This window comes from Eriocheir sinensis, chromosome 30 (assembly GCF_024679095.1).
Source record: "Eriocheir sinensis breed Jianghai 21 chromosome 30, ASM2467909v1, whole genome shotgun sequence".
NCBI lineage: Eukaryota > Metazoa > Arthropoda > Malacostraca > Decapoda > Varunidae > Eriocheir > Eriocheir sinensis.
In genome coordinates this window covers 6665363-6688041 of record NC_066538.1, presented here as the reverse complement: position 1 = coordinate 6688041, position 22679 = coordinate 6665363, and the positions used below count along the sequence as shown (strand labels likewise).

Below are 22679 nucleotides of genomic sequence, written 5' to 3'. Positions count from 1 at the left end.
AACACAGGACTTGGCTGGTCAGGTTATGTTTTCTCTCTCTCTCTCTCTCTCTCTCTCTCTCTCTCTCTCTCTCTCTCTCTCTCTCTCTCTCTCTCTCTCTCTCTCTCCCTCTCTCTCTCCCTCTCTCTCTCTCTTCTCTCTCTCTCTCTCTCTCTCTCTCTGGTTGCTACACTCAGTTCTTTGAGGAGCATAACCAATAATGAAGCTAAATGCAAAGGTTAAATTAAATTAAAAGAGGGCAATAAAAATCTTGAGGAAAAAACAATAAAAATGCAATGGTTACGTCAACAACTTATTAAAATTCATCAAAACTTACTACAAGTGAGTAGAAACAATAAAAATTAGAGGAAGTATGTAAGTTATCAAATAAAACTTATTTCATATAATATCTTAAATTATGCATATTACAAACATAAATACTAAATACAAATGATGGCAGTGTTACATGGAAATATCAACAAGGCAAGCCCTGAGACATGAACCCTGGCGTGTCTGAGTGTTTGTTGGCGGTGTAAGAAGCAAGCGGCAAAAAATTGGTGAGTGCAGGGAGTGTTTGGCAAGCAGTGCCTTGTCAGTGACCCAATCACACAATCACCCACACACACACAATCATCTACACACTCAGTCAACTGAGTACTGAGCCAACCAGTCAGCCAAGTACCCAGCCAGCAAGTTGGTACACCCAGCCACCAGCCAGCTTGGTACTTGGCCAAACTCCCAGCCAGTCCAGTCACTCCCCCAGCCAGCCACTTACCAGTCAAGTGTTCAGCAAACCTGTAAGTCAGACGCCCAGCCAGCCCGTCAGCTGGTCAGCCAATTAATACGTACCTGCACTTTACAGATAACAGCCCTTCTTTTTCCCTCTGAATCAAAATGTGTGTGTGTGTGTGTGTGTGTGTGTATATTTACCTAGTTGTGGTATACGGGAGAGGAACTACGCTTGTACTGTCCCGTCTCTCATATAAACTATAATTCAATTTGGCCTCAAATTCATGAATTATCTTTGAGTGGACCACAGCTTTTTCCAGGCCATTCCAGGCCTCCACCACTCTTTGTGGAAAGATGTTCATTATGTCTCTTCTACAAACTTCCTTCTTCATCTTTCTTCTGTGACTGCTTGATTGATTGATTGAGTGTGTGTGTGTGTGTGTGTGTGTGTGTGTGTGTGTTATTCACCATGGCCTGATTACGAGTTGGACTCGCAATCGCCAGCAAGTACCCTCGGTCGATCTCTGGGTGCTACTGGGACCTTCACACACCACACACCCCATCCCCCTTGCTCAAAGGGGAACAGTAACTACTCCTTGTTAGCGGAAAAATCCCAGCCTGAGTGGGGCCCGAACCTCTGCCTCCCAGGCTGAGAAGTCTGGCAGTGCAGAGCTTTAACAACTGAGCTATGGAACAGTGAGTGTGTTTGTGTGTGTGTGTGTGTGTGTGTGTGTGTGTGTAATTGCTTGCATGTGTGCTTTACTATTACTGCAGCTAGAATCCCATGAAATCAAGAAAGAATCAGGACAATGGTGAAGCTAACGTGGACAAACGGGAACATGACAGGGAAGCGACAGAAAGGAGTGAGTTGGACGAGGAAATTGATTGGAGAATTAAGCCCTGAAGGAACACAAAATGTTGAGATGAAAGTCTGATGACTAGAACCACCTAATAATAATAATAATAATAAAAAAAAAAAAATAATAATAATAATAATAATATACAAAATCAGCCTTCCCTTTTTCCACCTCCTGCAGGGTGGGGAGTAATTAATACAACAATATTATATATCCACAATAGCAGATCAAGTTGTGCTGGAATAAACCTATCGTAGGGTAACACAATGAAATGTAGGAGAAAACAACTGTACAAATAAATCATAACAAAAGAACAATAATAAAAAATGATTCATCTACCAATGCAACGCAAGCCTACGTCAGCCTGGCCTAACCTTAAACAAGACAAAATAACACAAATAACACAAGATACAACCTGTGGCAATTATCGGCATTTGACAAAAAATAAAAATATGCAACACAAGACAGAATAACTCGCCGGCGCGGACCGACAGACAGACTCACTACCCGGCCAACCCTCGCACTATAACTATGTACAAACTTGTGCTTCTGTGACCTACTCTTGGTTCGGCCTACTAATAATGGCTTAGTGTTTATCTGTAGTAGTTCTTTCTTGTATCACATTTCAGCACCAGTGAACAGTGTGTGGAAGATCTATTGTTGGGTGGATGGACAATGATGTGAAGCACTCGACAGGCGTCACTGAGTGTTACCAGTGTTAGCAGATTATCCTACTCAGCACATTGTATTTTCCAGTTTTTGACCCACAACTATTGCAAAAAATACATCTATAATTAATGGTTTTAACAATAACTTCCATTGAATATCATTATTTGTGTAGGTACTCAAGTTTTGGGGCTGCGACAGTACTCAGCACATGCATTTTCCACTTTTTGACCTCCAACTATTGCAAAAAATACAACTAAAACTGCCGGTTCTAGCAATAACTTCCATTGAATATCTTTATTTGTGTAGGTACTCGAGTTTTGGGACTGCAACCATACTCAGCACATTGTATTTTTCACTTTTTGACCCATAGCTATTGCCAATACCCATCAATAATTAACAGTTTCAACAATAACTTCAACTGAGTACCGTTTTTTGTGTGGGTATGACAGTTTTGGGTCTGAAATCTTACTCGGCACAATATATTTACCGACTCATAACTATCGCAAACAACCATCAATGATTAACGGTTTCAACAATAACTTCAAGTGAGTACCGTTTTTTGTGTGGGTATGACAGTTTTGGGTCTGAAATCTTACTTGGCACAATATATTTACCGACTCATAACTATCGCAAACAACCATCAATGATTAACAGTTTCAACAATAACTTCAACTGAGTACCGTTCTTTGTGTGGGTATGACAGTTTGGGGTCTGAAATTTTACTCGGCACAATATATTTACCGACTCGTAACTATCGCAAACAACCATCAATGATTAACAGTTTCAACAACAACTTCAACTGAGTACCATTTTTTGTGCGTTTGATACAATCTGGGTCTGAGTACGATAATCTGGTAATGCTGAGTTTCGCCCTTTGTGTCTTCTACAGTAATGATATCGTGAAAGAAATTGATGGGCAGGTTTTCATGTTGTCCTCTACGCTAAACATTACCTCTACGGTGAGAACTATTGTGTGTGTGCAAGGAACTGTTTGACGGGATGAGAACCGCTGGCTGCCTCGGGGGACATGACAAACAAATGCATCTCTGGATCCTTTCTACGAGTCTATAAGCGAAGAATGTCAATAATATCCGAGTCTGTAATCTTTCAATGAAACTCGATATATTTCATGAGTCAGATGAAGTGCTCTCTGTACAGCAAGTTTGGGCATGAATAAATTACTCTCTCCATTCTGCAGCTCTCTGGATCCGTTCTATGAGTCTATCGGCAAAGAATGTCACTAATATCTGAGTCTGTAATCTTTCAATGAACCTCGATATATTTCATGAGTCAGATGAACTGCTCTCCGTACAGCAAGTTTGGGCATGAATAACGTCACCTTCGTAAACAAACCACCTAAGTCATTATCCTCTGCTTTACAGGAAATCAGAAAAGAACCGTCATCACCTCATTCGGCTTAAGATTTAGGCAGAAATGAAAAGGCCAATTCTAAAACACTCAAACCCTGAATGACGAAGGCAACTATACAAAAATAGGCGTCATGTTGAAATATTGATGTAGACAAAAACCTGGAAATCGGTGAAAAATGACAGGCAATTATTTCATGAGGGTGACGATAAATTACTGTCTCCATTCTGCAGCTGTTAAGGCAGAGTTCTAACACCTGCTAACTTATTGATCTTAGATACGAAAGGGAGCGAATATTTCCTTTAGCTGTACACGAATGTCAAGATTTGAGGAACCTATCTGGCTGTTGATACGAAAGGGAGCGAATATTTCCTTTAGCTGTACACGAATGTCAAGATTTAAGGAACCTATCTGGCTGTTTCTACCCAATCTTCTTCCTTTAGGCGTTGGGAATGTGGGGATCGGGGTCACAAGAGAAATGAGAGAAGGTGCAGAAAATACTCCCATACTCTCACGGAGCAGCAAGAGAGAGAAAAATGTGAAAGCAAGATTTCTCGATCGATTACCAGATATTTCACGGTTGAGTGGAGAAAACGGTAATGAAAACAACACCTCTAAACACTAACTCAATCAACTCTCAGCACCCATAATCCATCTCAAACTCTATCAGACAATTAACTTCACACACACAGACACACACACACACACGGGAAACGCCACAACTAACACTCATTTCTGGAGCGCGAGACAACGGCAGCAGTTCTTACGAGCAACAACGACGACTGCTAGTTAGTGACAGCTATGAGGAGAAGAGCCAGAACTACCTAGGGTCAAAAAAGTGTGATATTAAGTAATCGAATGTAATCTGCAGTGGTGAAGCATAAAATGTACCTTTGGGTCTATCTACAAAAAGGCACAGATATTGAATGTTACGCTGCCACAAAATCATTATTAATACGCCTTGCGGAGGACCCTAATTTGTCTCCCCTACACCTACTTTCTCTCCTCATCCTCTTCTCCTCTTACTCCTACTCTCTCTCTTCCTCCTCTTCTACTCTCTCTCTTCCTCCTCTTCTCTTCCTACTTCTACTCTCTCTCTTCCTCCTCTTCTACTCTTTCTCCTCCTCCTCTTCTCCTACTCCTACTCTCTCTCTTCCTCCTCTTCTACTCTCTCTCTTCCTCCTCTTCTACTCTCTCTCCTCCTCTTCTTCTCCTCCTACTCCAACTCTTTCTCCTCCTCCTCTTCTCCTACTCCTACTCTCTCCTCATCTTCCTCTTCTTCCCCTCCCACTTCTACTTTCTTCTCCAATTACCAAGATGAATAAGCTGTACCATTCACTTACACTCCCATTCACCACAGGACAAAATCATATCAATCCGCTATGATTCTTCTCCTACTCCTTCTCTCTCTCCTCCTCCTCTTCCTCATCTTCCCCTCCCACTCTTACTTTCTACTCCAATTACCAAGATGAATAAGCTGTACCATTCACTCACACTCCCATTCACCACAGGACAAAATCATATCAAACAGCTAAACCTAATACATAATCAACACAGTAAATGAAAGACTAACGGAAGGTCTGATCCTAACCCACTCAACGCACTTCCCAACTTGCACGGCTTTCGTACACCTCATCCCAAGTCTTTTTATTGTTTCCCTTCACCCCATTATTTTGTTTTCTCGGACTAAGAATACTTGAGGTAAGTTTAAAAGGTGTGTGGTTGTTTTTTTGCCTGATTTTCAACCCTATTGTTTTTTTGAAGCGTATGATGTTCCTACGTAATGTGATGTATCTGTGTAAATCTTTCCCGAGTCTATAGTTCTTTCTTTTCAATCATGGCTTTTGTTTTCCTCTTCATCTATTCGTCATTGCATTTTTGCCAGATTTTCAACCCTATTTTTTTTTTTTTTTTTAAGCGTATGATGTTCCTAATGTGATGTATGTACGTAAATCTTTCCTGAGTCTATAGTTCTTTCTTTTCAATTATGGCTTTTATTTCCCTCTTCGTCTATTCGTAAACCACATGAATCGATTAACGTACCATCCTTGAGCCTATATTTCTTTCTGTTGTCAAATTTCTCTCTAATCTTCTTTCTCCATTTTTGTATATATTTCTGTTCCCATGTTTCAACTTATTGATTCTCTTTCTCATATTTCTTTCTGTTGTCAAGTTTCTCTCTCATCTTCTTTCTCCTTTCTCGTAGTATATATTTCTGTTCCCATGTTTTATCAATCCTCTTTCTCATATTTCTTTCCGTTGTCAAGTTTCTCTCTCATCTTTTTTCTCCTTTCTCATATATATTTCTGTTCCCATGTTTCATCAATTCTCTTTCTCATAATTCTTTCTATTCTCATATTTCTTCTCTCTGACTCCCTTTCTTGTCTAGCTATTTCAGATTTCACCCAATGCTTGTATTTCATTGCCCTCTAATTTCCTAGCTTCTATGATCACTCTTAGGCATGTGAATTTCTTTATGCATAATATCAACATTTCCCAGGTATTTGCTCTTTCCTATCTTCTCTCTCTTTTGTATTTCCCTCTTCCTTGCCTACAGCCATATACTACAAACTCCTTATGATCTCAAGTATTTCAGATTCCTTCCAAGACTTGATTTTTTTTGTGTTCTCATTTCTATCAGTTTGCTTTTCCACATTCAAATTTCCTTTCTCATATTTCTTCTCTCTGATTCCCTTTCTTGCCTAGCTATTTCAGATTTCACCCAACGCTTGTATTTCATTGCCCTCTAATTCCCTAACTTCTATGATCTTTCTTTCTTAGGGATGTGAATTTTTTTATGCAGAACATCAACATTTCCCGGGTATTTTCTCTTTCCTATTTTCTCTCTCTTTTGTATTTCCCTCTTCCTTGCCTACAGCCATATACTGCAAACTCCTTATGTTCTTATGTATTTAAGATTCCTTCCAAGACTTGATTTTTTTTGTGTTCTCATTTCTATCAGTTTGCTTTTCCACATACAAATTTCCTTTCTCATATTTCTTCTCTCTGATTCCCTTTCTTGCCTAGCTATATGTGAATTTTTTTATGCAGAACATCAACATTTCCCGGGTATTTTCTCTTTCCTATTTTCTCTCTCTTTTGTATTTCCCTCTTCCTTGCCTACAGCCATATACTACAAACTCCTTATGTTCTTATGTATTTAATATTCCTCCCAAGGTTTGATTTTTTGGGTCTTTCATTTCTATCAGTTTGCTTTTCCACATATGAATTTCTCCACACTCATCCTGCCTCATGCCACTCTCTTCTGTATTTTCCTCTTCCTTGCCTACAGCCATATACTACAAACTCCTCGGTCAGTATTATAAGATACTTTCGCTTCACACATCATCTACTTCTAAAGGTCAAAGAGCGGGTCAGTCGGGTTCTAATGAGGGTTTCTTCAGGTTCACGGTACAGAAGAAGGGTCAAACTACCATCAGGGTCATACAACTACTCCTGGAAAGGCCCACAACTCCTAAGAAAGCCTTGTCAAATAGGTGTTCTTGGGCTACGAAATGTCTTGTAATACGACCCCTTATGTCCTCAAGTATTTCAGATTCCTCCCAAGGTTTGATTTTTTTGGTCTTCTCATTGCTATTAGTTTACCTTTCCACATACAAATTTCTCCACATGCAACCTGTCTCATGCCACTCTCTTCTGTATCTCCTTATGTTCTCATGTATTTCAGATTCCTCCCAAGACTTGATTTTTTTGGTCGTCTCATTTCTATCAGTTTGCTTCTCCACGTACAAATTTCTCCACACCCAACCTGTCTCGTGCCACTCTCTTCTGTATCTACCTCTTCTGTATCTCCTTATGTTCTCATGTATTTCAGATTCCTCCCCAGGCTTGATTTTTTTAGTCTTCTCATTTCTATCAGTTTACTTTTCCACATACAAATTTCTCCACACTCAACCTGCCTCATGCCTTCCTATCTCCGTCTCCCTTCCCTGCCTTGCTCCACCCCTCATTCACACCCTCACTCCCTCCATCCATGCATCCACCTCCACACATACGACATTCACAAACAGGAGTAGCTATATTAAGTCCTACATCAGTTTTCCCAAGTCTATATAATTTCTCTTTTAAAGTCTGTTTCTTATGTCTTTTCCGCCTTCTTTATTTCAGCTTTCTGCCAAGGTTTGTATTTTTTGTCCTGTCATGTCCAACGCTATTTGTTTTTTCTCTTGTTTTCTCTCTTAGTATAAAATCAATCCCCACTGAGTATTCATCAGTCTCATTTATCTTTGTCTTTTCCTTTTTCCTGCCAAGACCAGTCCCCTAATCATTGTCTTTCCTCTCACTGTCATTCAGCATATAAATTTCTAAACATAATATAGTTTTCCCCGAGTATATATCTGTTCTTCTTTTCAGGCCCATCTCTTCCTCTTCCTTGCCAATATCACTGTCTCCCAATCCTTGTCTTTCCTTCCACTATCCTATCATATCCCAGGTTATCTGTTTTCTCGTCAGCATATAAATGTCATAACATAAAATAGTTTTCCCCGAGTATGTATCTGTTCTTCTTTTCAGGCCCATCTCTTCCTCTTCCTTGTCAATTTCAGCCTCCTAATTCTTGCACCGTTCCTTCCACTGTCTCGACTAGAGTGAATTCAACACCTTCCCTTCGCCCCGCCTTCCCGTCTCAGGTGTGTGGGAAGGAGAGGTGTGAGGGAGGGCGCCTTCTTCAGTATTTGGCACGTAACATATATGGAACTTCCCCGGCACCACCCACACTCATCTTGCCTCATGCCTTCCTATCTCTGTCTCCTTCCCTGGCTTGCTCCACCCTTTATTCCCACCCTCACTCCCTCCACCCATGCATCCACCTCTACACACACAACATTCACAAACAGGAATAAATATAAAATTCTCCTTTACATAAAAAAGAAATACAAGTCGTGTCTGTCTCACTAACGCTAAAAAATTAAAACAGCGATAGAAAAACAACGTAGGAATAAGACCCTATACAGTTAACAAATATATCAACAAATACTAAATAGTGTCTTTATGTAACAACTCAACATGCTCTCGTGTCGTCTTGCACCACAGGATACGTACTTCCTCAGCCGCCCTCCACCTCCCTCTTCCCCTTCCTCGGGACAAAGAGTGGCACTGTGCGTGGGAATGTGAGGGCCTGGCATTCATCTCTCTCTCTCTCTCTCACACCCTCACACCCCCAGCAGTGACTCTTCATCCCTTCAGTTGACATATAAGCCCATCTCCTCAATGCGTTCTGATGGCCTCGTCTCCACAGCACCGAACAGCAACTCGACAGCCAAGCTACACAGCATCCCGAGCCCCTATGCTACACCTGCAAGGCTCACCGTCTACCACAGCTGAAGTTCTGACCCGACATCACTAACACCTGATGCTTGAATGACCCTCCTCCAAGGCCCCTCTCTCTCTCTCTTAGTCCACACCTGCACACACCCGTCAGGAGGGCCCACACCTCCGCCATGGCAAAACAACACTACTAGCCTATTGTCAGTGCGAGGATGAGAATAAGAACAAATAACAGAACTATAACACATATGATGATCATAATTTTCTTCTGTGGAGAGAAAAAGAAAAAAAATGGAATTACAAACTTAACTATGGGAGTGTGTGGTATTTTGGGGGATAAACTGTCCATTCAGTAACAGATAATAATAATGCTACTTTACATCTACAACTACTTGGAAAACTGACTTATTTCAATACATTCAAATACATGTAATATAATAATAATAATAATAAAGGCAAAAAACTTGAGGGGGGGGTCAGGGGTCTGCTCAGTGGTATAAACCAACAACATGAAAAATCAAAGAATTGTACAAAAAAAAAAGTTACTCTATGTAAATGTAGTAATAAGTAAGTAAATGTACATGATCATTTATACTAAGAATACATGGAACTGCATCTCTCTTTTAAAGTTTCTCCGAGTAGCAGAGACAACCAATTACTCGGCACTCTCTCAAACCAAACAACTCAGAAGTCCCTCCACGCACTACAACAGCAAGAAGAGAACTCAACTGGGAGGCTACAGAGAGGGGAGGTGGCTGGCCAGACACCGTAATAAACAATGAGAGAGGGGAAGTAATATGTAACTGGCTGAGACGACAACACTTGCACTACGGCATCACACCCATCTTACCTCAAGCTACAGAGGGAGAAAGACGGAGAGGAAGAAGGAGACACGAGAAAAGCATAAGATGAGAGCAGGAAAGGGGAAAGTTCGAGGATGAGAAAAAGCAAAACGAAAGTAGGAAGACAATAAGTACAACAGATATGTAAAGAAAGAAGAGGAACAAAAGAGGAATTTGAAAGAACAATAAGGATGAGAAAGAGCAAAACGAAAGTAGGAAGAGAATAAGTACAACAGATATGGAAAGAAAGAATAGGAACAAAGGAGGAATGTGAAGGAACGATAATTTGCAGATATAAGGAGAGACTACAAAAGCAATGATATAAAGGAGAGGGAAAGAGAAGAGAGCCATAAAAAGCGAAGGGAAATTATACGAGAACCAGAAAAAAGAACTGAGGTGAGACAAAAAAGGAATATAAAGGAAACCAACCTAATACTGAAGCACTCTTGGGAAAAAAATACAGTACATAAGTTATCAAAAAAGAAAACTAGTATACACAACATAGACAAAAGCAAGGAAGAGGATAAGGGAAACACTACACAAAAGAGGGAAGGAAATACGTAAAAAAAGAAACAAGTCTATGGATGAACGAACACATGAACACACAAAACAAATTAATAAAAGGAAGCAACGTAGAGGAAGGAGAGGAGAAAAGTGGATGAAAAGATTTGATTCCCTCCCACGCTAAGAACTGACTGTGACCCGAGACTCAACAACCAGCGACCGACAACACGACAAACGACAACAAACGACAACGGCGGCAGAAACGAAAAACTCAAATGAAAGAAAAACAATAACAAAGGAAAAAAGATCCATGTCGGTATATCTTCACAATTGAAAAAAAGAACAAAATCACAACCTCCTAAAGACTCCTAACCCATGGAATAAAAAATAAATAAATAAATAAATAAATAAATAAAAATGTTGAGTCAAAATGGAAACACTGTCAAAGAAACACCAGAGCAACACAGATTTGGGGCTATGGTTAAACACACACACACACACACACACACACACACACAAGCTGTTTTCACGGACTTCCTAATCCAGTGTAGAATAACCATTGCAAGAAAAGACCTAAAAAGTTTAAGAAAAATGAAACTGACCCACCTAATTCTACATTCAACCCACACAAAAAAAGAAAATTGTCCCTATATTAATTTCGTATCCAACCCATATGAAACCAGGAAGAAAAATCGCCTTCATTTCACCCTGAGATTAAGAGGCAACATCCTACCCTATGGACCAAAATGAGCGACCCCCCTTACGGAAACTGCGGCCTTAGAACACACACTCTTTTTTACAGACGAGGACGAGGATGAGGACACACGGGACACATGAAGACACAGGCCAAAGAAAAGGAGCAACAACACAACAACACAAAACCCGTGTCCAGATCAGGTGTTTCGGACAAGGCAAGACACTCTGACTACGACACAACATAACACACACATTCACACATACACACGCACACACTCTCACCCGCACACACACACATATAACCAAAGAAACAGAACAACTACAGCATTTCAATCATCATCATCAGCTGTTCCTAGGGCCAGCAGAATGAAAACAAGAACTCAGCATCTGTTATCTCTCTCTACGCAGCGCCATCCCAAGGCCTCGACCCTCTAGCTACAGCATCACAACAGAGGATGAGGTGTTAGCGGCAGACACTGAGGTGAAGGGAAGTTGACGAGATGAGAAAACATTAACGAAAACGGAGATGGATTTGACAGAAGGGAAGTTGACGGGAGATGTGAGAAAACAGATACGTAAAAACAGAAGATGGTTGTACGTAATAGGAAGAACGGAAAGGGTGGTGATGAGAGATGAGACAAAAAGAGATATAGGAAGAGAAGATGAGTTTGACAAATAAAATGGAAGGTTGACGAGAGTTAAGAGAGATAAAGAAAAAGAGAAGGTGAATTTGACAGGAAGAAGAGAAATACTGACGAGAAATGAAAAAAAATGGATAAAAGAGAACAAAAGATGGTAGATTTGAAGGGAGAAGAAAGAAGATAATTGAAGGAACTGGAGATATGGAAAAACATAGATTAGGAGGTAAAAAAAAATGACAATGAAAGAATAGAAAAACTGATAAATGAGAACAGAAGAGAAGATGATAGACTAAGATTTAAAGGGAGTAGAAAAAAGAAATATTGAAGGAACTGGAGATATGGAAAAACATAGATTAAGAGGGCAAAAAAAATGACAATGAAAGAATAGAAAAACTGATAAATGAGAACAGAAGAGAAGATGCTAGACTAAGATTTAAAGGGAGTAGAAAAAAGAAAATTGAAGGAACTGGAAATATGGAAAAACATAGATTAGGAGGGAAAAAAAATGACAATAAAAGAACAGAAAAACTGATAGAGAACAGAAGAGAAGATGGTAGACTACACTAGAACTTGACGGGAAGAGAAGAAAGTAGAGAAAAATGGAAAGGGCACGTAAAAAAAAGGGAAGATAAGAGAAGAGAGATAAAAAGAACAGAGAAAATGGTACACTAGAACTTGACGGGAAGAGAAGAAAGTAGAGGAAACTGGAAAGGGCACGTAAAAAAAAAAGGGAAGATAAGAGAAGAGAGATAAAAAGAACAGAGAAAATGGTACACTAGAACTTGACGGGAAGAGAATAAAGTAGAGGAAAATGGAAAGGGCACATAAAAAAAATGGTACACTAGAACTTGACGGGAAGAGAATAAAGTAGAGGAAAATGGAAAGGCATGAAAAAAAAAAAGGTGAAGATAAAAGAAGATTAAAAAAAATGGCAATGATGTACACGAATACGCATAACACGACCAAAGAAATGAAAACGAGACACCAACAGCTACTAAACACCCAGAAGAGGACACAGAAAGAGGAGGAGCAAAAAATCGAGAAACCAAACGATAAAAAACACGAAACGAAAATGAAACAAACTCACACGGGAGCACATCTGGAGGGGGAAAAACAAAACAAAAAAAGGAAACAAGAGAGCGGAAGAGAGACACTGAGAGCTAGAGAGAGGCAGAGACGGAGAGACACCAGGAGGAAAAGAGAGAGTGAGAGAGGTAGAGAGAGAGAGAATAGTAAAGGTAAAGTTGGGAGTATATGCAGTAGCAGCGCGTGGCCTCGGTGCTCATCTCCGTAACATTGGCCCTTGAGCCTGTGGTGGGAGGGAGCCCATCACCCCGGGACACAGGGCCAGTGTGACATCCGGGTTACCACAGTTTACCTTCCCCAGGTTTCCCCAGGTACCCATTTATCGACCAGCCCGAGAGGGAGGATGAACAACTGGGTGAGCTGCACGCCGACTGCCCGGGCTGGGATTCGAACCCAGGCCCGCGGAGTAGAAGCCAGACATGCTGACCACTAGACCACGGAGGCGTATAATAAGAGAGAATAAGCATAATGAAACCACAAAACAAAAAGAAGAAACAAGAGAGCGGAAGAGAGACACAGAGAGCTAAAGAGAGGCAGAGACGGAGAGACACCAGGAGGAAAAGAGCGAGTGAGAGAGAGAGGTAGAGAGATAGAGAGAATAAGCGTAATGAAAGCAGTCACCAAGCAACCCAACCACAGCTGCTGTTGGCACACACCCACAGCCTTGATCATTCGTGGTGGTTACTTACCCTTCTGGCCTTGCTTTGGTATCTGATGGCTTTCTTAGTGTCCTGTTTGGCCGTGTCCACATAGTCCTGAGCTTCCTGTACGTGATTCTCAATCCTATTCATCAGTTCACCCTGTGGTTGTGGCCAGGGACGGGGAGCAAGGGAGGGGATGGGGGTGCAGGGGAAGGATGAAGGACGGGGCAGGATGGGGGCAGGTCATGACAACAGAGAGAGAGAGGCAGAACACAGAGAAGGAGAGGAGTCAGGAAGGAGGGTGAGGTGTGAGAGGATCAGGAGGAGGAGGAGGAGTTGTGGGTTGTAAGGAGGAGACAAGGCAGGACAAGAGGCAGTGTTGGGAAATGGAGAACCAAACCAAAAGAAACCCAAGACATAACAGGAGGACTTTACAAAATGTTGATCAGATGTTAGTGGGCGGAGAGAAGGAGGGCGGACAGACACACAACACGAGAAGAGAAAGATCGAAGGGGAGAAATGAGGAAAGTTTGAGGTGGTCGAGGAGGAGGAGGAGGAGGAAGGGTAACACACAAAGACAGAGGGAAGGGAATAAAATACAGGAGACCACAGGAGTTACGGAAACCCAGAACAAAACCGTGTTAAAACAATCCGATGTTAGGAGATGAGAGTGAGGGAGGAACAGGGAAGGGAAGGAGAGGGGCAAGGGCAGGGCGAAGGGTGTTAGGGCAGGAGGGGGACAGGAAACGGCAGCAATCAAGTGTGAAATAAGCATAAAAACACTCGGGAGGACAGAGAGAGACAGGCACCAGGAGACAGTCATGACACAGTATTTTGTTTCAGTGGTGGTTTTGGTGGTGGTGGTGGTGGTGGAGGCAGAGATCCATTACCAGTTTCCAGAGTGAAGGTGTTTTGGTGGTGAGAGTGGCAAGATTTTACACACCAGAGGAGGAACATGTGGTGGCATTGGTGGTGGTCAACAGGGAACGTAAACAAGTAAGTGAATTGATAAACGGAGAGAAAAAAAAGTCACCGAACACATTGACACAGAGGGTGGATCGTATAAGAGCATAATGAAGTAATAAGTTCCTCCGTGCAAGATGCAGAGTGTTGAAGCGGAGCGGCAAGCGAGCGACATTAAAGTGAAGCCAAAGGGAAGCGTGCGGCATGCCCAGTGAAGTGAAAATACGGTCAGTGGGATGCGGGAGGAGGCGTGCGAAGGTGGCGTGCAGATCATCAGTGAGAAAAATTGCATGAGGGGTCATCAGGATGGGTCAAATATATATGTAGGAAACAAGGGTGAAAAAAAAGAGAAAGAAAAAATACATTAGCATCTAGCTGCAATGATGATGTAAAAAAGTGAAAAATGAGCAGGTTACTCACCTTGCGTGCTTTGCTCTGATACTTAAGTGCCTTTTTAGTGTCCTCCATAGCTTTCCCGACATATTCGACGGACTGATCTACGTGATACTCAATCCTATCAATCATCTCCCCCTAGTGGTGGTGGTTGAGCGGTCAATCGTGGGTTGGTGAGGGAAGCAGGCATAGAGGAGAGAGGCAAAGAGACACAAAAAACAATTAATGTTGACACACTCAGCAACAATCACAACATGTGAAAAAAAGAGAGAAAAAAAGATCCTGATGGTGGTGGCCGCTACTAGACACCGACACAGATATGACTCGTCTGTGCAGCTGTGTGGCGTGTGTGTGGCGGCGGCGGCGGCCGGGCAACGCGCCACAGACCCGCAGCCAAAGACAGAACACATTACAGATAAAAAAAAAGGAAAAAAAAAGAACCACACTATTTTGAACAGCAGAGAGAAAAAAAGTATGTAATGTAAATACTCGAGACACTTTATGAATCAGTCTGTTGCCTTCTCACGTCCAGGAGTCAGTACTCTAGAAGCACCAGGGGGAGCGGGGCGCCCCGTGGCCTCAGGGGAGGGGGCGGGGCGGCCTCGCTCTCCCGGGGGATAAAAAAAATATAAAAAAAGTTCTATATGAGATCATTCCTCTAGTAACACAGGAAGACACCAACCCCCATGTGTCCTTAGCATGCCGGCACAGAGGGATCACTATGTACAGGTCACCTACACCTGGCACCACACACACACAAACGCGCACATACATGTACACACACGCTGCACCGGCCCCCAGCCAGGCGCACACAGGAGCTGGTGCACACACACTACCCGCGCCGGGAGGCTTCACCGAGGGCGGCGGGGGCACACAAACTGCCCCGCACATGCGCACTCTATCTACGCACTCTATCGTCTCCCCCTAGTGAGGTGGGTCAAAAATAGGGTTGCTGTGAGGGACTTATCCTCGAAGACTCCAGTTAGTTTGGGCTGCGAGGCCTGAGGGTGGCGCAGGCCGGCCTCGTGGTGCTCTTGGGTGTTACGGGAGGAGGCTTGGCGGAGCGTTTAAGCCACAGCTCTAAGGTGGCGGTGGTGGTGGTGGTGGTGGTAGTGGTGGCATGCATACTAAACAGCTAAGGGGTATGAGGAGGTTTACCCCCCCACCCACCCACCCACTCCTTTCCTCCTCCTCCTTCTTCAGTTCTTCCTTACTGCTTTATATGAAAAATGTACAAGGAAGTTTTCCTCAAAATTCTGATACTAAAGCAGGTTCTATTTTCTACAATAAAACTGTTCATGTATCTGTTCCATGCACCACGGTAACTGGAATCTCCAAGACACACACAAGCTGAACCTTACAACCACCTCAGGGTAAAAATCTCCGAGGGCCTCGCCACACAAACACTACAAAAACCTCTTTCTATTGGACCAACTACATGGAAAACAATCTAACTGCATTCCATATAAAATCATGTGTACATCTGCATTCGAAAAGGTTGCTATGAAGGCAATGCTGAGGAGGAGTTAAAAAACACATGAATCATCTTTACTGTTGATGCAGGCTTGATCTATGCTACAGCTTCTAACACAACAAAAAACATGAGTTAGTTGTGTTAGTGATCATACTGCACTGCACGGATGTTGAATTTAAACTCAGACATGAATGGGATTATTTACACCGTCACATTGTTGAGTTATGTACACAGTCAAGTCCAAAGAAGGGAGGCTTTGTATGTATCTGTGTCCCTGGCCGTGACTCGTCTGTGGGGCCTGAGAGTGGCTCAAGGCGGCAGCTTGCAACACCAAACACTGACAGACACCGACACAGATGCTTCAGTTAGAGATGTCACTGAGAGGGCAGCCATCTGTGGGTCACCTTCACTCACACACTAACACACAAACACACACACATACAGGTTCATCACTCATATTTTGTCCGTGTCGGCACATTCAAAGTCCCTGGTCAGTGCGTTCAGTCATCCAGGCATTCTCTCGGACACAGCCACTCTGCAATCACCTCAGAGATTTTTGGCTCTTATGAATTCAGTGGAGTGATCTTAATACTAATTTTGTAGCTCGTTAAATTCATCAGTGAGTGTTCTTTTTGGGCCGTTTCTCTCTCTCTCTCTCTCTCTCTCTCTCTCTCTCTCTCTCTCTCTCTCTCTCTCTCTCTCTCTCTCTCTCTCTCTCTCTCTCTTTTTCATTGTATTTTGTAGCTGGCTAACTTCACCAGTAACTGTTCTCTCTCTCTCTCTCTCTCTCTCTCTCTCTCTCTCTCTCTCTCTCTCTCTCTCTCTCTCTCTCTCTCTCTCTCTCTCTTTTCTATTGTATTTGTTTGACATTTTCTGTGTATTTTTCAGCTAATTAAAATATATTGAACGAATGACTATACTTTTCACGAGGTATTCCTTGATAACTGTGAAAAGCTAGAGTTCAGATTCGATTCAAGAATAAATAACCTCAGAATTTATTAACAACTTCAGTACCATTCACACTACCACACCACACCACACCAATGACCAAACTACTACACCACACACCACCACAGACTACCACACAACACCACATCATCACTACCGACACACTACACCTCACCACACATCGTCTCCCCCGTCTTTGTCAGTCCTCAAGTCCGTGCAGGGAAGAGTCAACCAAGTCACTGGCGTCCACTCACCCACAACACTCACAAGCCCTGACGTCCAACCCTGTTTGTGTGCCTCTAGTCAGACAAGCCTAGGGAAGTGAGCGAGAGAGTGACGGAAGATTTATCCTTTGGGACTTTACACAAGGGGATGTTGATACCTTAGGAGAGGCAAGTTGTTACAAAGAAAATGCATGGTGGGCAGGAGGGGAAGGGGTGACTCATGCATTTCCTGACGGCAGTGCAGAGAATATGACCGAGGGGGCATTACGAAGGGGAGAGAAAGAGAAAGAGCGAGAGAGAGAGAGAGAGAGAGAGAGATAATAGATAGAGATGATAGACAGACAGACAAGGGGAAGGAAGAGGTAGAGAGAGAAACAAGAAATAGGAAAAGGACAGAGAGAAGAGAGAGAAATGAGAGAAATTCCAAGAAGACTTTAATCGTTCGTGGTTCACACACCAAGTATACAAAACCACACAGCTTGATATATTTAAAACACACACACACACAAGAAAACTCAGCCACAGGAGTGAACCAACACCCCATAGCACCTGAGTTACCTTATTACACATCCACCCACTGACCCAAACCGACACCCACACATGCGTACATACACAAATGCTTGCATATGTACACACGAACGCACACGCACACGCAAACTAGGGCTCCGTGCAGGGAGAAGAGACAGGCAGACAGACAGAAGACAGACACACCGAGACACTCAATCACATGTAAGGCAGCCACGTCCCGCCCTCGCTGTGGCACAAGAGGAGGTGGCTGTGCTGACCATCAAGAGCCAGGCAAACACACTGACAGACACCACAGAGAGTAGACCAACACCTAAGATGGATGGAGGGAAACACAGGAAGAAGACGGACACTGCTGTTGGCTGCCGTTGCGGGGGAGGCAGCTGATAATTTGATGGGTATTTAGCGTTCTCTGCTTGGCGCCGCAACTGCGTAGTCATATGGCGCTGATGGGTATTGAGAAGTCACTTTAAGCCAATTTGAAAGCATCGGATAACACCTGACTCTTTCATAAACACTAGAAACTGAAGAGTATGTTTTTATTTGATAGCTGGAGAATTTATGTGTACTTGTATAACTCATCATTTACGAGTTGGTAACACAGGTACAAATGAAGGTAAACAGTTTTGGATTTACTTAATTATCTCAAGTGTATTTTTGAAGATTTGCCAAATTGAGGAAGTGTAGTAGTTGGTATTCCCAGCCATGCAATAGTTGGGAAAGGGAGTGTTGAATTTGTGAACTAATAATTTTTTTCACCAGTTAACCCGGTAGCAGCGGGGACCATGTTTCTTAATGGTCCCTACGAGCGAGAAAAATGAGAAAAAATCATCCCTCACACAAACCATTTCATAATATATATCAAGGCATTTGTGATCAGATTATGTATCATCTATTTTTGGGGGTTTAAATCTGGGCACAAATTTGGCCCGTCGCTGCTACACGGTAAAACAACAAATTTGGCCCGTCACTGCTACCGGGTTAAGAAGCGTCTGAGGGCCAGCAGGTCATCCCTCAAGCCACCAACACTCACGTCAAGCAAACAACAGCGTCCGTCATGGTCAGTCTTCGCTCTCCCAGGGAAGGCAAGGCATCAACAGGACATTAACCCTCACACTCCACTCACTCTCCTCCCCTCCCTCCAGAGACTCCGGTACACACAGTCAGTTGGCCTCGTTAGTCATGTCTTACTTGTTTGGGGCTCAAGTCTTTGCACTCAGTATGTGGTATATTTAGTCAGGACTCAGCTAGATGACTCGGACAATGTTATCATGGTGCTGGGGGTCATTTGGGGTCCTATATAATTATCTTTTGTGTATTTAAAAGTTGTGTTCCTTCTGTCAGATATATTTTAGCCATTAACTCACATTTCTCTAATCTCTCTGTGGGTTGCATATATATTTACTTGATGCATGATATTCCAGACAATCCTCTCCTTCCTTCTTCTGTTTACTGTCTTTCTTCCTCTGTTTACTGTCATGTTTTCCCATAATCTCTTACTTCTGTTTACTGTCTGTCTTCTTCTGTTTACTGTCATGTTTTCCCATAATCTCTTACTTCTGTTTACTGTCTTTCTTCTTCTGTTTACTGTCATGTTTTCCCATAATCTCTTACTTCTGTTTACTGTCTGTCTTCTTCTGTTTACTGTCATGTTTTCCCATAATCTCTTACTTCTGTTTACTGTCTGTCTTCTTCTGTTTACTGTCATGTTTTCCCATAATCTCTTACTTCTGTTTACTGTCTTTCTTCTTCTCTTTAATGTCAGGTTTTCCCATAATCTCTTAAGAGGTTGGACAGTCGATGATACATTTCAAACTAGTTCTATCCATTGCCTCAGCTTCTCCTATGCCCAATGCTACCAAATCCTCTTCAACACCCATATTATTCTTTCCTCTGTGAGTTCAGTCTTTCTCTCACATAACAAGTGATTGATTTATCTTGCAAAAAACTGTTTTCGCCAATGACTGAGTGACCATGAATATAAAACCAGATTACTCCTGACAGACAAATAGGAACAGGCTTTTTGTCTAGGCCTGTTTTCACCAACGACTGAGTGACTGAATCATAACCCACGGCCCCACAACCCACGCTCGGCTGGACGGGAGGAGAGGAGGAGAGGGGATAGAGAGGGACTCCATCACCCAGGAACACCGACACACACCCACACACAGACCCACACCCACACATGGCACACACCACACACGGGAGCGAGTGGGAGAGCGAGACAAAGCGAGGGGCACAGAAGGAATGGGAAGGGTTATGGGGGTGTTTCACTAGGGGGAAAGATGTTTGTTTTTTTATCTTATCATCAACCTTTCCGTGACCTGCCTTGTGACCTGACCTGCCGATGGCCCGGGTCTCAGGTACTGGCCTGTCACGGGTTGGTCGGTCTTCCGCAGTAATATTGTAACTTTCATGATGCTAAGTTTGGATTTGAATCGATCTTTTCTCTTCAACTATCAATGTTACTTATGTCTTAGGAGCAACTTTCACCTCACACTCTTATCTGAATGAACACTTTGAGAGCTCATTTCACACGGTTGCAACAAGAGGGCACTTCATTCAGCAATAACAGTAATAATAATAATAATAATAATAATAATAATAACAATAATAATAATAAATATGGTAATTATATAGTCATCAATAAGTGAAGGCAACACATGAGATATTGATATTTCAGTTATTAATTGCATCTTAGGAACTACCCAGCCGGCTGTGGTGAGAGGGCTGCTTCTCTCCTTAATGTGAAGTATGTGAAGGTAATTTAATATTTTCTGATGATTCAATAACTTTTAATCAAGAAACTGCCAGCGTTATCGACTGGTACAAGAGGTTACATTTTAGTATGAAAGTGTTTTTGAGTACTTGATTCTTGGTCTAGGCACCATTAAAATTTCTTTCAGGTTAACTCCAGCCTTTACAACTGTCCTTAATAAATGTGACTGTGACAGACTGACTTGGCATAACACAATGATCAATGCATTAGCTCAGAAGCATAAATTTTTCATCCTTTACAGGGAGAGCCAGCCCCCCCGCCCCCCACAGCCTCCCCCATCCCTCACCCAACTTAGGTTACACACAAAAGAAAAATTTCCCTAAACTGTAATAATTAGTGATAGAAAAAAGATCACTCAGCCCTGAAAGAGACAGACTTAGACTAAACTTGTGCTTAGTAGGTAAGGTGTTGTATGCCAGAAGGAGCTGAGTTACCTCGCGTGAACTGTGAATACTGAGGCAAGATTACACCTGAGAGAGAGGCAGAGTGTCTGAACACCTTGTAGGGAAAGTGTGTATTGTAGACACAAGTCACACTGTGGAATAGAGCTTGTGGAATCTGAGTAACAAGAGAGTAAGTCAGAGTGTAACAACAAGGGGAGAACAGGGAACAATGGAGGTTAGATCTTAAAATACTAGAGAGCTATCAGTAACTGTATTTTAATATTTGAACTTAGTAAAGGTAAGTTAGATTTTTAAAGTTTACATTCTAATGAACCTTGAAAGCTTTTTAAGTATAAGTATTAGTCTTTGATATTAGTAGTAAAAAGTTTTATAACTGCTAAAAGTATCAAGTTAGCTGCCTGGCTACTCCTGCTGACTCCTGCTGACCCACTGAGCCACAGAAGTCAGCAGAAGCAGTAGATATTGGTCAGAACACTCCACACTGCAGGAACAAGGAACCGGGACACCTGGCGTCAATTAACCAGGAGAGGCAGCATTCCAACACCTGACAGACAGCCATTAAGTGGGTCACACCTGCTGCCTGACCCACAGCCGCGCCGCACACCTGTCCCAGCCATCAAGGTCAGGCAGGTACACAGGTGGGGATGTGGACTAGTGGAAATAAACTTAAAGACTCCACTACTTGTAATGTTGACTCTTGAGCAGTAGTATTTTTATATAACTTGTGTAAAAGTCTCCAATGTGCATTTTTATTAGAATTTTATCAGGAGCATCGAGTAGCGGGCTTTTTTTTATTATTGTTTCCTTTTTTTTGTGCCCTTGAGCTGTCTCCTTTGATGTAATAAAAAAAAAAAAATAAATAAAAAAAAATTAAAAAAAAGTTTGGTGTACTTGGGTCCATATAACAAGTCAAATCCAAGAAGTTTCGGGTTCCCACAGAGTTTGATTTAGGGGCTGTATTACTAGTAGAATCTGAGAAGCTTTGGGTCCCCACAGAGTTTGATTTAGGGGCTGTATTACTAGTAGAATCTGAGAAGTTTTGGGTCCCCACAGAGTTTGATTTAGGGGCTGTATTACTAGTAGAATCTGAGAAGTTTTGGGTCACCACAGAGTTTGATTTAGGGGCTGTATTACTAGTAGAATCTGAGAAGTTTTGGGTCACCACAGAGTTTGATTTAGGGGCCGTATTACTAGTAGAATCTGAGAAGCTTTGGGTCCCCACAGAGTTTGATTTAGGGGCTGTATTACTAGTAGAATCTGAGAAATTTTGGGTCACCACAGAGTTTGATTTAGGGGCCGTATTACTAGTAGAATCTGTGAAATTTTGGGTCCCCACAGAGTTTGATTTAGGGGCTGTATTACTAGTAGAATCTGAGAAGTTTTGGGTCCCCACAGAGTTTGATTTAGGGGCTGTATTACTAGTAGAATCTGAGAAGTTTTGGGTCCCCACAGAGTTTGATTTAGGGGCTGTATTACTAGTAGAATCTGAGAAGTTTTGGGTCCCCACAGAGTTTGATTTAGGGGCTGTATTACTAGTAGAATCTGAGAAGCTTTGGGTCCCCACAGAGTTTGATTTAGGGGCTGTATTACTAGTAGAATCTGAGAAATTTTGGGTCACCACAGAGTTTGATTTAGGGGCTGTATTACTAGTAGAATCTGAGAAATTTTGGG

The 22679-nt window shown here is 42.3% G+C and overlaps 1 protein-coding gene and 1 long non-coding RNA gene across 11 annotated transcripts in view; one reads left to right on the top strand and one right to left on the bottom strand.

Moving 5' to 3' along the window:
* LOC127005523 (syntaxin-1A-like) overlaps positions 1-22679 on the bottom strand; it is a 140480-nt gene that overhangs the window by 23300 nt on the left and 94501 nt on the right. For 5 of the 10 annotated variants that reach the window (XR_007758635.1, XR_007758634.1, XR_007758636.1 and 2 more), the window contains exon 8: positions 14682-14792. Coding sequence is in view for 6 of the 10 variants with exons in the window: in XM_050874440.1 (XP_050730397.1) it covers positions 14682-14792 (111 nt within the window). In the remaining 4 variants the exon portion in view is untranslated. Of the gene's footprint in view, positions 1-6860; positions 9157-13346; positions 13458-14681; positions 14793-22679 lie in introns of those variants that run through there. The other 5 variants (XM_050874441.1, XM_050874443.1, XR_007758638.1 and 2 more) reach the window with 4 other exon arrangements.
* LOC127005524 (uncharacterized) lies at positions 3-3415 on the top strand. Its single transcript, XR_007758639.1, has 2 exons — positions 3-2406; positions 2541-3415. It is a non-coding gene; the product is annotated as an uncharacterized LOC127005524 (long non-coding RNA).